We start from the raw sequence: 12878 nt of genomic DNA on the forward strand, positions 1-12878 counted from the left end.
GCTTTCTGCCAAATCTGGTGGAATTCCGTTCAGTAGTTCAGCCTGTAGTCGTGTCTAAAGAATCCTATTGTTATATATATATTTATATATATATATATATATATATATATATATATATATATATATATATACAGTATATATATCCAGTTTTTCTTTCAGTTTATAATCTTGAAAGAGAACGCCGGCACTCTGTACTGCTGCACAAATATTTAATTTATTCCATACCGAAAACACGAAACGGACATCAATCCAAAGATTCTGGGCTAACGCGTTTCAACCAAAACGGTCTTTTTCAAAGCCCACCTTGTTCCAACTAAACACATATACATATATATATAACCTAGTGGCAGTTGCCAGTAGGTAGCTATAGTTATGACCTAGTTTCCATAGAAAAAGGTTTTTTTTGGATGATCTGGGGGCCGAGAAAAAGGGGAGCTAGCAAAAAGTATGTTTCCTATTTAAATTCCCATAGACGTTTCAGACACGCCTGCAGCCCGAAGCCCTGGACGGAATTACAATAAATTTGGCAGAAAGGTAGCTTATGGTACCCAGACCGCCCTTTTTGTTATTTCGTGTGGATAACTTGAGCCATTTTTGAGATATTAAAGGGAAAATAAATTTGTATATCCAGCAGCGTGGATCCAGGGACTGTCTGCCATCACTTTAATGGCTAGCAGCCATTTTGGGACTGGGCTTCAGTCAGGCAGTAGGCCTGGAAAGGTTGATGAGAAGTGTAAAAACAGTTAGAGAGATAAGGGTGGTGAGGAGAATAAAACAATAAAAAGATAAGGCTGGTGAGAAGAGGGGAACATATGTTGTAGTGATAAGGGGGGATAATGCTGATTGAGAAGCGAAAATCATTAGCTGTAGAGATAATGAGAATTGTGCTGGTGAAAAGGGTAGAACAGTTGCAGAGAAAACAGTGGAGTGTTTTTATGAGAGAGCAGATAAGGCCTGGAGAGGTGAAAGGTGAAATTAGTTGCAGAAGTTGGGATTGGCGGGGAAGCTTTTACTTTTCTCCTGGACTGAAGCAGGCCTTCTGGGCACACGAGGCCTGAGGGAACCACCCCTGAGAAGTGATGTGGGTAGTTGAGGGTTGATGCTCTATGTTTCAAAGCATAGGTCGTCTGGGCTTCTGAGGTCTTTTATGCCTAACAAGTTACCGAATCGCAATTGGACTTGATACATACCAAAATGCATTTTTGCTATCGGAAACGTCCCATTGGGCCATTTGCGATCACAAAAATGTTTGATACATCTGGCCCTATATGAATCTAACCTGAAAGTATAATCCTGTTCGTGAATATTGTTGAAAAGTAAAACAAGCACTGGTTTAGTCAATAGGTCTCCGCATTTTGGGTATGAATGGAGTATTTTTGTCTTTTTATTGTGTTATTTTTAGCATCTCGCATTCCCATTAAAGTGAAAAAACACCCTTAGATATGTGTGTTTGTTACAGTCACACGCAGCGAAAATATTTAAGGACGGTTGGGGGCTGTGTTCAGAGTATTAGAAAGCTCCCTGTATTAGACTACCGATATGCTGTGTGAATTAGATACAATCAAATACAACTCCTTCCAAGCACCTGGGGAAAAAAACAAAAAAGAGAGAGAGAGAAATATCCAATAACAAAGCGCCATCAGCGTGCTTGAACTGAGAGAGAGAGATCCCAGAATAACACAGGCTGCAGAAAGCGATCAAAGATGGAGCCAAAGCAACCCGCTACCATACATTGTGACCAATCACAGTAGTTGTAAGCCTGTTGCACGCAAACCCTAGGGGAGAGGATTTGGCCTTACGGCCTGAGTTGCCGACTTTGGAGCTGGGGAACCTGTTTCGAGTCTCAGCGTAGGCTCAATATCTTGTGATTCTGGGCAAATCACTTAATCTCCCCACGCCTACCAAAAATGAATGTCTCTTTCTCTGATGTAACCGGTGCTCGTGTAAAGCCATCCGATACCGTAGCCGACGGGCGCAGACAATGCAAAGAAACAGCTAGAACAAACAGCGGCATGCCTGAAACAACATACCGCCATGGCAAAGAAAAAAGAGCTCCAATACCGTCAAGACGAGGGGAGCACATACCGCAAAGGAACAGTGAGAAGAAACAGCGTCAGGCTCAAACAACATACCGCCACAGAGTGCAAGGCAAAAGAAAAAAGTAGTGCGCAACAGTAAGGTATATGGCCAATCGTGCAATATTCCTTGTAAGAGGGTCAGTCTCCAAGGCGGTAACAAAATAACCTCAAGGCAGGACAAACGCAAAGCATTTACCTAGCAAACCAAAGGAATTTCAAAAGGGAAGTCAAGGAACCAATGAAAGTGATGGGTGTGCTTGTTCCAAGATTTGGCAGCCAGATGAGAGCACCCTCTGCTGCTGAATCAGTGGATCCGGGGGTTGTCTGCGAGGAAAGGGGAGGCAGATCGTAGGTGTCTGGTCAGTTGGGAGAAGGTCATTTGTTTGCTGTTGTATGCTGGTCCGTCACTGTGCAGGGCTTTATGTGCATGGATCAACATTTTGAACTTGCATTTCTTCTGAATCGGAGTTCAGTGTATTTTCTTGAGGTGCGGTGTGATGTGCGCCATAAAGGAACTGGCTTATTTTAACCCAAATATAACCTGTATGCCCTATGTAACCATACTCGTTGAATGTAGAATGTCAAGGTGTCCAGGATGCATCTTATAACATGAAATATTTTCACCAAGTATACATACATTTTTGTTGTGGTCTCTTTGCTTCCTTTCATCATAGTTACACCCATGGTGTCTTTCTTTCTCTGATTTCGAGAGTGACTCTTTCATCGTGAACCTTACTTCCTTATTTAGATTCCATAATCTGTTATCCTTCCTCTTCACTGCGTTTTTTAATAATATTATCACTTTCATGGGCTCCGTGTACCTAGACCACTTCTCATGCCCCACAGGAGCTCTTATCCTCCACAAGTCCTCTGTTTTCGCTTATGTCACTTGTGCTGCTTCAGGCTCACTGATCCTTCCCCTCGTGTTTATACTCTCTTTCTCTCTCTCTCTCTAGTGATGTCTGTTATCACTCTGTGGAGGAGTCTTCTATCACTTTCCCTCATCCACCCTAGCCAGAATAGTTGTGTTGGGATTTCTACCATTGAAAATCTCAAACGAAGCTATTCTAGTTGTTGAGTGGGGTGTGAGTCTGTATATTGTTACTTTACACGTCCGCTCTCTAGTCTCCCTTGCTATACATTGCTATTTGAATGATTGGTTTCCTTTAGTACTCAGTGAGCCTCTCAGCTGTCCCATTAGCCTCAGGATGGTATAACGCTGCATTTCTGCACTCGATTCCTTTTACCTGCAGAAAACGTACCTTCTCTTTTTAAGTCAGCTGCACCCCATTATCCATCAGTATTGTCTTGAGAAATGATTCCCTGATTAAAACTCATTCAGAAGCTCAGTCCCTTGTTTAGTTTCACTGTTCTTAACTGTGGAAAACTGGCCACTGGAACATGTATATCAGTACAACTGTCCCACTCCTTCTCCATATATGGTCTATAATGTATAGGGCAACATTATCCATGGTTTGTCTGAAAGAATCCGCTCAACCACTGGTTGTTCCCTTTCACAGAACTCCATAAACTCTTCCGCCAATCTCTTTACCTCTAAATTGAAACCCACACACCAATAGCCTTGATGCAGCCTCTCTTTGATTTTACTTTTAGCCATGTGACCTTCATGGGCAATCTCCATCAATCTGACCCTCACCATCGTGGAGGAACCGGTCTGTCCTATGAGGTGTGTCTCAACAGATGTGCAGCATCTGCACAGGATATCGGAGATGCATTACATACTGTTTTAGCAAACAGAAGTTCCTTCTTACAGGTGCCCATAAAATGTTCATAAAATGTTCAACCACACCATCAGTAGCGCTTCTTACGGTGCCGGGCCCCCGTTGTGTGGGTGGCAAGGCTCTTGAATTCTCTTCCACAGAAAGGAGGACCCCTCTCGGACTTCACCACAGACGTGATGCAGAGATGAGAAGCCCTCGTTCAGTGCTCGTATAATCATATCGAGTGCATGGAAATATTACAAAATATAGACTACAAAATTGTTACGGTAGAAAAATATAGTGTTTTAAAACATACACAAGCAAAATGTTGATTTTACCTATAAACAATGCTTTTTGCATTGATTGGTTCACTGGATTTTACTGGCATGGGCAGCTACTTGATTTGGGGCTTTACAGCCAGTACTACTGCTTTGTGCTGGGATAGCCCCCAAACCAACAGCGGTCGAAATAGGCAACATTTGGAGCACATGGACTGATCCGTCTGGAGCTGTAATTGGCCAGTCCTAAGAAGGTATAAGGGACTGAGACATTCTGAGGTCGAGGGGCCAGTGCACAGGCAGAGCTCTCTTTAAGGTCGGTGCGCATACCTTCTTGTGAGAACGAATGACTATAGAATTTCAGAGATGCTTTTTCAAATGACATTTTGCCTGGCTGAGGGGAACATGCACTTCCTTGAGATTTCAACAGACTTTATTCTGAGTCTTTTAGTGTTCTTCTGTCTTGATAACACCAAACTGAAAACCGAAATGCCATCACTATAAAGATTTTGGCACTCCTGGGATAACACACCTCATTTCCTTTATGAATACCAGCTAACATGCCGAGACTAGGGCGTTATTAAGTAGGTCCTCTTGGCCAGCCAGTGGGGTGACAGTGTGCGAACAGGATGAAAGAAATTCTGCAAGCACGCCAATGAAAGTCTGAAAGGGTTCATTAACAATGGAAGAATAAGTGCTTGTGTCAAAACTCTGCTCAGACACTTCCTGCCCCTTCATCTCATTCTCACAGGTTCCTGCTTTCTCCCTTTGTGACCATTTTAATATCTTCTCCTTCTTTCTGATTGGTACCTTTTCCCTCTCTTGCTCTCAGGAAATGTCTGATGAGGAACAATAAGTGCCGGTTCCTAAAACTGAGCGCCGGTGGGCCTCACCGTCAACCACTTGCTCAAACTAAGCGAGTCTGTAAATCACAAATTCAGTCGACCAGGAGTTCCCTCAGCAAACTGTGTTTGAGAAAGCTTTCCAAGCAAAGGAAAGGCACACATCTATAGGGTCAAGAAACAATACACAGACTTTCAATGAGGGACACATGGTCATAACTTGGGAGCCAAGATATGAAAGGAAGACTCTAAGGTCCATATTTATGACCTAGTTTGTGTCGCGTTTGCACCACACAACGTGGTACATGCGCAACACAAACCTTAAGTGGGATTTACAAAGCCACTCAAGTCCACCTTGTGTGGCCCTGAGTGGCTTCATAAACCTCGAATAATGCTACACAGCGCAAATCGCTTTGTTACATTACTCCATGCCAGGGAGGTGTTTCCTTGGCATTGGGTGTTATCACGCAACATCCATGGATTTTGATGCATTCCCAGATTTACCAGAAGTGGTAGACCTGGGAATGCGCCAAGAACCTACGCCTCTCCAGGTGAGGCATAACGAGAAAAAAATCTTTATGTCTCCTTGTTTTTTCCTCTTTCTTATTTACCACCTGAACCTATCTCCTGCAACTACACAGCAAGGTTGTAAAAGTAATTTGCATTTGTTGCCATTACTTGCACTTGGTCTGCCCTCCCTCCATATTTTCATTGACTTATTGCAGCAAGTACAAAATATGGCAGCCTGATTTGACATTGATTTGAAACGAACTAATATGCCTATATCTTGCTTTAAATTCGCCCAGATACACCATTCAAAGTCAAAGGTAATATCCGTGGTCTATGTGCAACAAGGGCCACCAATACATTCAGGCACTGGCTTTTGCAGCACACCACCCTAAACTGTGGTAGGCCTGCATGATTGGTACCCAGAGTCTGATGAAGAAGAAACATTGATGCAATTTGCAAGACAAAACTAAACTGCTCTGGATGTGAGCTGAGCATGCATGAGTAATCTCTTTCATGCTTCTTTAGGAAAGGATACCCAACTTAGACATCAAGGGGCATATACTGGAATGTCACTTTTTTTAATGCTCCTACAATGCAAGCCTCTCATCCGTATATGAGGCCACACAAAGCCACTTTGCATGGTTTGAATGGCCCCATAGATATGGAGTAAGAGAAAGCAGCACACGTTGTTGCGTTGCCTTACTTTGCGCCAGGGAGGCGTGCCATGGGCGGTACAGTGGGCTTTCCCATGCAACACCCATGGATTTTGACTCAGCTCCAGATATACAAAATCATGTAAATGCGGGGCAGCACCAAAACCTTACGCCCCACAAAGCAGGTGTAATTAGGAGAAATATTTTGTATTTCTCCTCGTTTGTTTTCTCTTTCCATGTGTGCTGCTGTCTGCAACACACATAGAAAGCGGAAAACGCTTCTCAGGATTGTATTTGTGCAGGAAGGTGCACCATGGTGCAAGGGTGCCTGCAGCAGACCAGGGGAAAAGGACAAGAATGCACTGTATTTCATAAATCTTGCCCTTTCACATTGGTGTGGGGCAGCACAGCAAGAAGACTTGCGGCACTGCCCTACACCAGTTCTCCAAAAATATGCCCAGAAGTCCATGATTACAAAGGTATCTGGGGGCATATTTATACTCTGTTTGAGCCGAATCAGTGTCATTGTTTTTGATGCAAATTCTGCGCAATCTTAACTCCATATTTATATTTTGACACTAGACATGTCTAGCGTCAAAATATAGGAGTTTGAACCATTTTTTGGATGCGCGAACCTACCTTGCGTCAATGAGATGCAAGGTAGATGTTCCCATCCAAAAAATGGCACTATCCCCATAGCGCCATATTTATCCCCCCTGTGCAAAACTGAAGCGCGGGTGTGATGCGGTCCCAAATAATGGCGCTAAGCTTCCTTAGCGCCATTATTTAACGCCTGGGTCAGACCAGCCGTTATGGGACCTGTAGACCCATTTCCATGGTCAAACGCCATGGAATAGGCCCACAGGTGCCCACTTCAAGCACCAGGAACACCCCTACCCACATCAGAGGGACACCGCAGTTTGGGGGATCCCATCCCAGGTAAGTAGGGTAAGTATAGGTAAGTATTAGGGGATTTTTTTTAAAGTGCCACTGGGGGCCCTAACAAGGGCCCACCCTGCATGTCACTAGGGGCAATGGCCATGCCCAGGGGACACTGGTCCCATGTGCTGGCCATTGGGGTGGTGGGCATACTTTAGGATGGTTGTGCACATGGAAATGACGAGAGACTGGTTAACTGCATTTTTTTTTCTCGCTAACCAGCCTAAAGTCATTTTTAGGTGCCCAACCTCCTCTCCCCATACCACCACCCCCATCCGGCTAGTGTCATTTTTGATGACGCTAGCCCAATCTAAGCTCCGGCTTGAACCATTCCTTAAATATGGCACTTGGCTGGCGCTGTGGAATGGCGCAAGCCAGCGCTAATATTTACGCTGCAAAACTGCGTTAAATATGCCCCCTTATTTTCAGGTACATCTGCACATGGATCACAGTGTATGCCATATGTACGTACTGTTGGTCTTATAATGCAACCCGGAATCAATGTTCACTGTTCATTGGGTCCATGAGGTTGTGATCCAGCCATACTCACAAAATCCACTGTAAGTGGCCAATCCTTCTGAAAGATTGCATTCAAAATGAACATCTCCCTCCCAACCAGTGGCTCCCTAAGCACACCAACACACTAACTTAGAGTCATGTGCTAATATGCCCCTGACCTGTAACAATGTTACATCTCAGCACAGCCTCCAGACGTACCACTCAGTGTAAATAAATGAGCATAACTTGTGGTGACATTGTTACCACCACCTTGTCTTCTTTCTTTTGCTGCAACCATTCAAAGTATTTCCTTGGGGTACCACAGTAACAGTGGAGTAATACCACACCACTACCCATCTTTGAAAATAGGAAAATGTGCATTAATTGGACTCCTGCACATTTCTGCCCTCCCTATCATAACATTGCCCCTAGGCTTTAAATGAACCTGCAAGTTTCAGTTTGTTTGTTTATTACAAGTTACATTTTTTCTCATTTCTCTTTTTATTAAATACCTCGGCACAGCTCAAACCCAATTTTTTCTGATTTCCATACTTAATGGAAATTCACCCTTCTGCATGTTCTTCCCAAATCTTTTGCTTATATGGGACTGGATTTACTGGCTTCTATTGAGCCTGGGCCCCAGGAGATGTCTAACCTTTTCCCACATGTGCTGTCATCTTTATAATATGATAATACTACTTATTTCTAAATAGCATACCTGCTAAGGCCACAGTAATAAGTTGCAGAAATTGCACCAATGGCATAAAGAGCATGTGTTATATGGAGGCTGCTGTGTGTAGTAACACAAATCACATGAGCAACTCCAAAAATGGCATTGAGACTGTTCCTTTATCCAATTTTTGTCATCTTGGCCTTGTTTTAGTCATTCACCATACCTATATTTTAGCTAAATTAGTTGAGAATTTTAGTCCTTGGTTTCTTAAACGTATTGTTGTTTCAGTGTTGCTCAAGTACTGTCCTTATAGCAAATGACTGTTGCTTTGTACCAGAGCTATCAGTGGTTGGCCCATATCTTCTCAGTGACATAGTGGCATTGGCTTGCCAGGTTTTGAGGAGGTCATTCCCTGAGATTCTCTCATGCTCCCTTCCCCAACTAAAATCCAGGGTCTCACTTGTGCTCTTAAACAAATCTTTACGTACTGCCATCCTCCTCTCCATAAGTGTACTTTGCCAACTTCTATTTAACTTAGTTAAAATAATTCTATGAGTCACAGAAAAAATGTTTACCTAGTCAGTTGAGAAAGAAAGAATGACAGACAAGCCAGCTAAGGAGACATTGACAAACTTTGATTTTTCCTCATTTGTACAGCCTCAAAAATATGATTACTATTTAGCTTGAGCATACCAGTTAGATGAACGCATTGTGGGTCCGCCACCAATAGCAGGCTCATATACACAAAATATTTTGCCTTTTAAGAGTACTACATAATAGGAAGTAGCAATAAATTACCCTTGGGGAAACCTAATGAATCAATAATTTCAATAGATTAGAACCAACAGGCGGAAAGGTGAATCTTGATTTTAAAGAATTTACTAAATGCAGCCCTCTAATACCTCCAGTGCCTCCAGATGAACTACGATAAACTCTTTATAAGTGATTGTGGTTTTCAAAGAAGACATGCTGTAATTATTGGAACACACTTGTATTGTCTCTGTTGGAGATACAGAATCTTCATCCCACTTCTCTTTTCTCTTCATGATCTTGAAGATTACATGGACGTCAAAAGCAATTGGCAAGAGGATGCGCTTGAACAAGGATGTACTGACTGTAAGCTACCTGCCACTAAGCCACATTGCTGCCCAGATGTTGGACATCTGGATAGCCATCTGCCATGGAGGGGCCACCTATTTCGCACAGCCAGATGCATTGAAGGTAACATGTTTGTGAGAACTATCACTTTGCAATACATGTTTCTGTGATATGTGTCAGATACCTGATTGAACATGGCATATACGTCAGACGTTCATTCATATGTTTGTACTGTCAGAGTGCAAAATCAGTATTATGTTTCCATTTAGGCACATGTTATTACTCTCTCACATTGTCCACATTTGATATCTGCCTTTGTTACTGAAATACTTCTGTCTGTTCCCTCTTTTTTGCTCATGCTAAATTTGTTTACTTTTCTTCAACTTTCTATTTGCTTTTTGTAATATATATAATATGATTATTGTGGCAATAGATGATGCTCCACAGTAGAAGTATTCTCCAAAGGTTTTCTTGAAGTTGTACACATAAGAGCAGCTAGTAGACAGCCTAGGGAAACATAACTGCCTGACCTCCAAGTCCAGCCAGGCTCTAACTGCTGTATTCAAATGATGCATTGAATGCACAACTTTTCAATCACCCACCAGCTTTCTACCTTCCACATATTAAACAATCTACCATCAAATGTTCTATCTTTCACATATATAACAATCTACCATCAAATGTTCTACCTTCCACATATTTAACAATCTACCATCAAACGTTCTACCTTCCAGGTATCTAACAATTTTCCATCAAAAGTTCTACCTTCCACTTATTTAAGAATCTGCTATCAAATATTCTGCCTTCTACATATCTAATAATCTCCCATCAAACGTTCTACGTTTCACAAATCTAACAATCTGCCACGCAACATTCTACCTTCCACTTATCTAACAATCTGCCATCAAACGTTGTACCTTCCACATATCTAACAATCTACCATCAAAAGTTCTACCTTCCACGTATCCAAGAATCTCCCATCAAACGTCCTACCTTCCATGTACTTAAGAATCTGCCATCAAATGTTCTATCTTCTACATATCTAACAATTTCCCATAAAACATTCTACGTTCCACATATCTAACAATCTACCACCAAACATTCTACCTTCCACATATCTAACAATCTACCATCAAGCATTCTACCTTCCACATATCTAACAATCTACCATCAAACGTTCTACCTTCCACATATCTAACAATCTACCATCAAACGTTTAACCTTCCAGATGTCTAACAATCTACCATCAAACATTCTACCTTCCACATGTCTAACAATCTACCATCAAATGTTCTACCTTCTACATATCTAACAATCTCCCATCAAACATTCTACATTACACACATCTAACAATCTACCACCAAACATTCTACCTTCCACATATCTCAGAATCTACAATCAACCGTTCTACCTTCCACATATCTGAGAATCAACCATGAAAAGTTCTACCTTCCACATATCTAAGAATCTAGCATCAAACGTTCTACTTTCCACATGTCTAACAATCTACCATCAAACGTTCTACCTTCCACATATCTAACAATCTACTATCAACCGTCGTACCTTCCATGTATCTTAGAATCTACCATTAAACGTTCTACCTTCCACGTATCTAAGAATCTACCATCAAACATTCTACCTTCCATATATCTAACAATCTCCCATCAAACATTCTACCTTCCACATATCTAACAATCTCCCATCAAACATTCTACCTTCCACATATCTAACAATCTACCACCAAACATTCTACCTTCCATATATCTAACAATCTCCCATAAAACATTCTACCTTCCACATATCTAACAATCTACCACCAAACGTTCTACCTTCCACATATCTAACAATCTACCATCAAACATTCTACCTTTCACATATTTAACAATCTACCATCAAACCTTCTACCTTCCACATATCTAACAATCTACCATCAAAAGTTCTACCTTCCATGTATCTAAGAATCTAGCATCAAACGTCCTACCTTACATGTATCTAACAATCTATCATTAAATGTTCTGCCTTCCATATATCTAAGAATGTGCCATCAAACGTTCTACCTTCCACATATCTAACAATCTCCCATCAAACATTCTATCTTCCATATATCTAACAATCTACCATCAAACATTCTACCTTCCACATATCTAACAATCTACTATCGACCCTTGTACCTTCCATGTATCTTAGAATCTACCATTAAACGTTCTACCTTCCACGTATCTAAGAATCTGCGATCAAACATTCTACCTTCCATATATCTAACAATCTCCCATAAAACCTTCTACCTTCCACATATCTAACAATCTACCACCAAATGTTCTACCTTCCACATATCTAACAATCTACCATCAAACATTCTACCTTTCACATATTTAACAATCTACAATCAAACCTTCTACCTTCCACATATCTAACAATCTACCATCAAAAGTTCTACCTTCCATGTATGTAAGAATCTAGCATCAAACGTTCTACCTTACATGTATCCAACAATCTATCATTAAATGTTCTGCCTTCCACATATCTAAGAATGTGCCATCAAACGTTCTACCTTCGGCATATCTAACAATCTCCATCAAACATTCTATCTTCCAAATATCTAACAATCTACCATCAAACATTCTACAGTCCACATATCTAACAATCTACCATCAAACATTCTACCTTCTACATATCTAACAATCTACTGTCGACCGTTGTACCTTCCATGTATCTTAGAATCTACCATTAAACGTTCTACCTTCCACGTATCTAAGAATCTGCCATCAAACATTCTACCTTCATTACATCTAACAATCTCCCATGAAACATTCTACCTTCCACATATCTAACAATCTACCACCAAACATTCTACCTTCCATATATCTAACAATCTCACATAAAACATTCTACCTTCCACATATCTAACAATCTACCACCAAACGTTCTACCTTCCACATATCTAACAATCTACCATCATTCTACCTTTCACATATTTAACAATCTACCATCAAACCTTCTACCTTCCACATATCTAACAATCTACCATCAAAAGTTCTACCATCCATGTATCTAAGAATCTAGCATCAAACGTCCTACCTTACATGTATCTAACAATCTATCATTAAATGTTCTGCCTTCCACATATCTAAGAATGTGCCATCAAACGTTCTACCTTCGACATATCTAACAATCTCCCATCAAACATTCTATCTTCCATATATCTAACAATCTCCCATGAAACATTCTACCTGCCACATATCTAACAATCTACCACCAAACATTCTACCTTCCATATATCTAACAATCTCACATAAAACATTCTACCTTCCACATATCTAACAATCTACCTCCAAACGTTCTACCTTCCACATATCTAACAATCTACCATCATTCTACCTTTCACATATTTAACAATCTACCATCAAACCTTCTACCTTCCACATGTCTAACAATCTACCATCAAAAGTTCTACCTTCCATGTATCTAAGAATCTAGCATCAAACGTCTTACCTTACATGTATTTAACAATCTATCATTAAATGTTATGCCTTCCACATATCTAAGAATCTGCCATCAAACGTTCTACCTTCCACATATCTAACAATC

General features: G+C 41.0%; 1 protein-coding gene across 5 annotated transcripts in view; it reads left to right on the forward strand.

Annotated features, from left to right (window-relative positions):
* The window catches only part of LOC138251737 (long-chain-fatty-acid--CoA ligase ACSBG2-like), a 359144-nt gene that overhangs the window by 293864 nt on the left and 52402 nt on the right, over positions 1-12878 (forward strand). For all 5 annotated transcript variants that reach the window (XM_069205674.1, XM_069205678.1, XM_069205675.1 and 2 more), the window contains one exon: positions 9249-9413. In XM_069205674.1, coding sequence (XP_069061775.1) covers positions 9249-9413 — 165 coding nt within the window. The remainder of the gene's footprint in view (positions 1-9248; positions 9414-12878) is intronic.

The sequence above is a fragment of the Pleurodeles waltl genome, chromosome 1_2 (assembly GCF_031143425.1).
Source record: "Pleurodeles waltl isolate 20211129_DDA chromosome 1_2, aPleWal1.hap1.20221129, whole genome shotgun sequence".
Lineage (NCBI taxonomy): Eukaryota > Metazoa > Chordata > Amphibia > Caudata > Salamandridae > Pleurodeles > Pleurodeles waltl.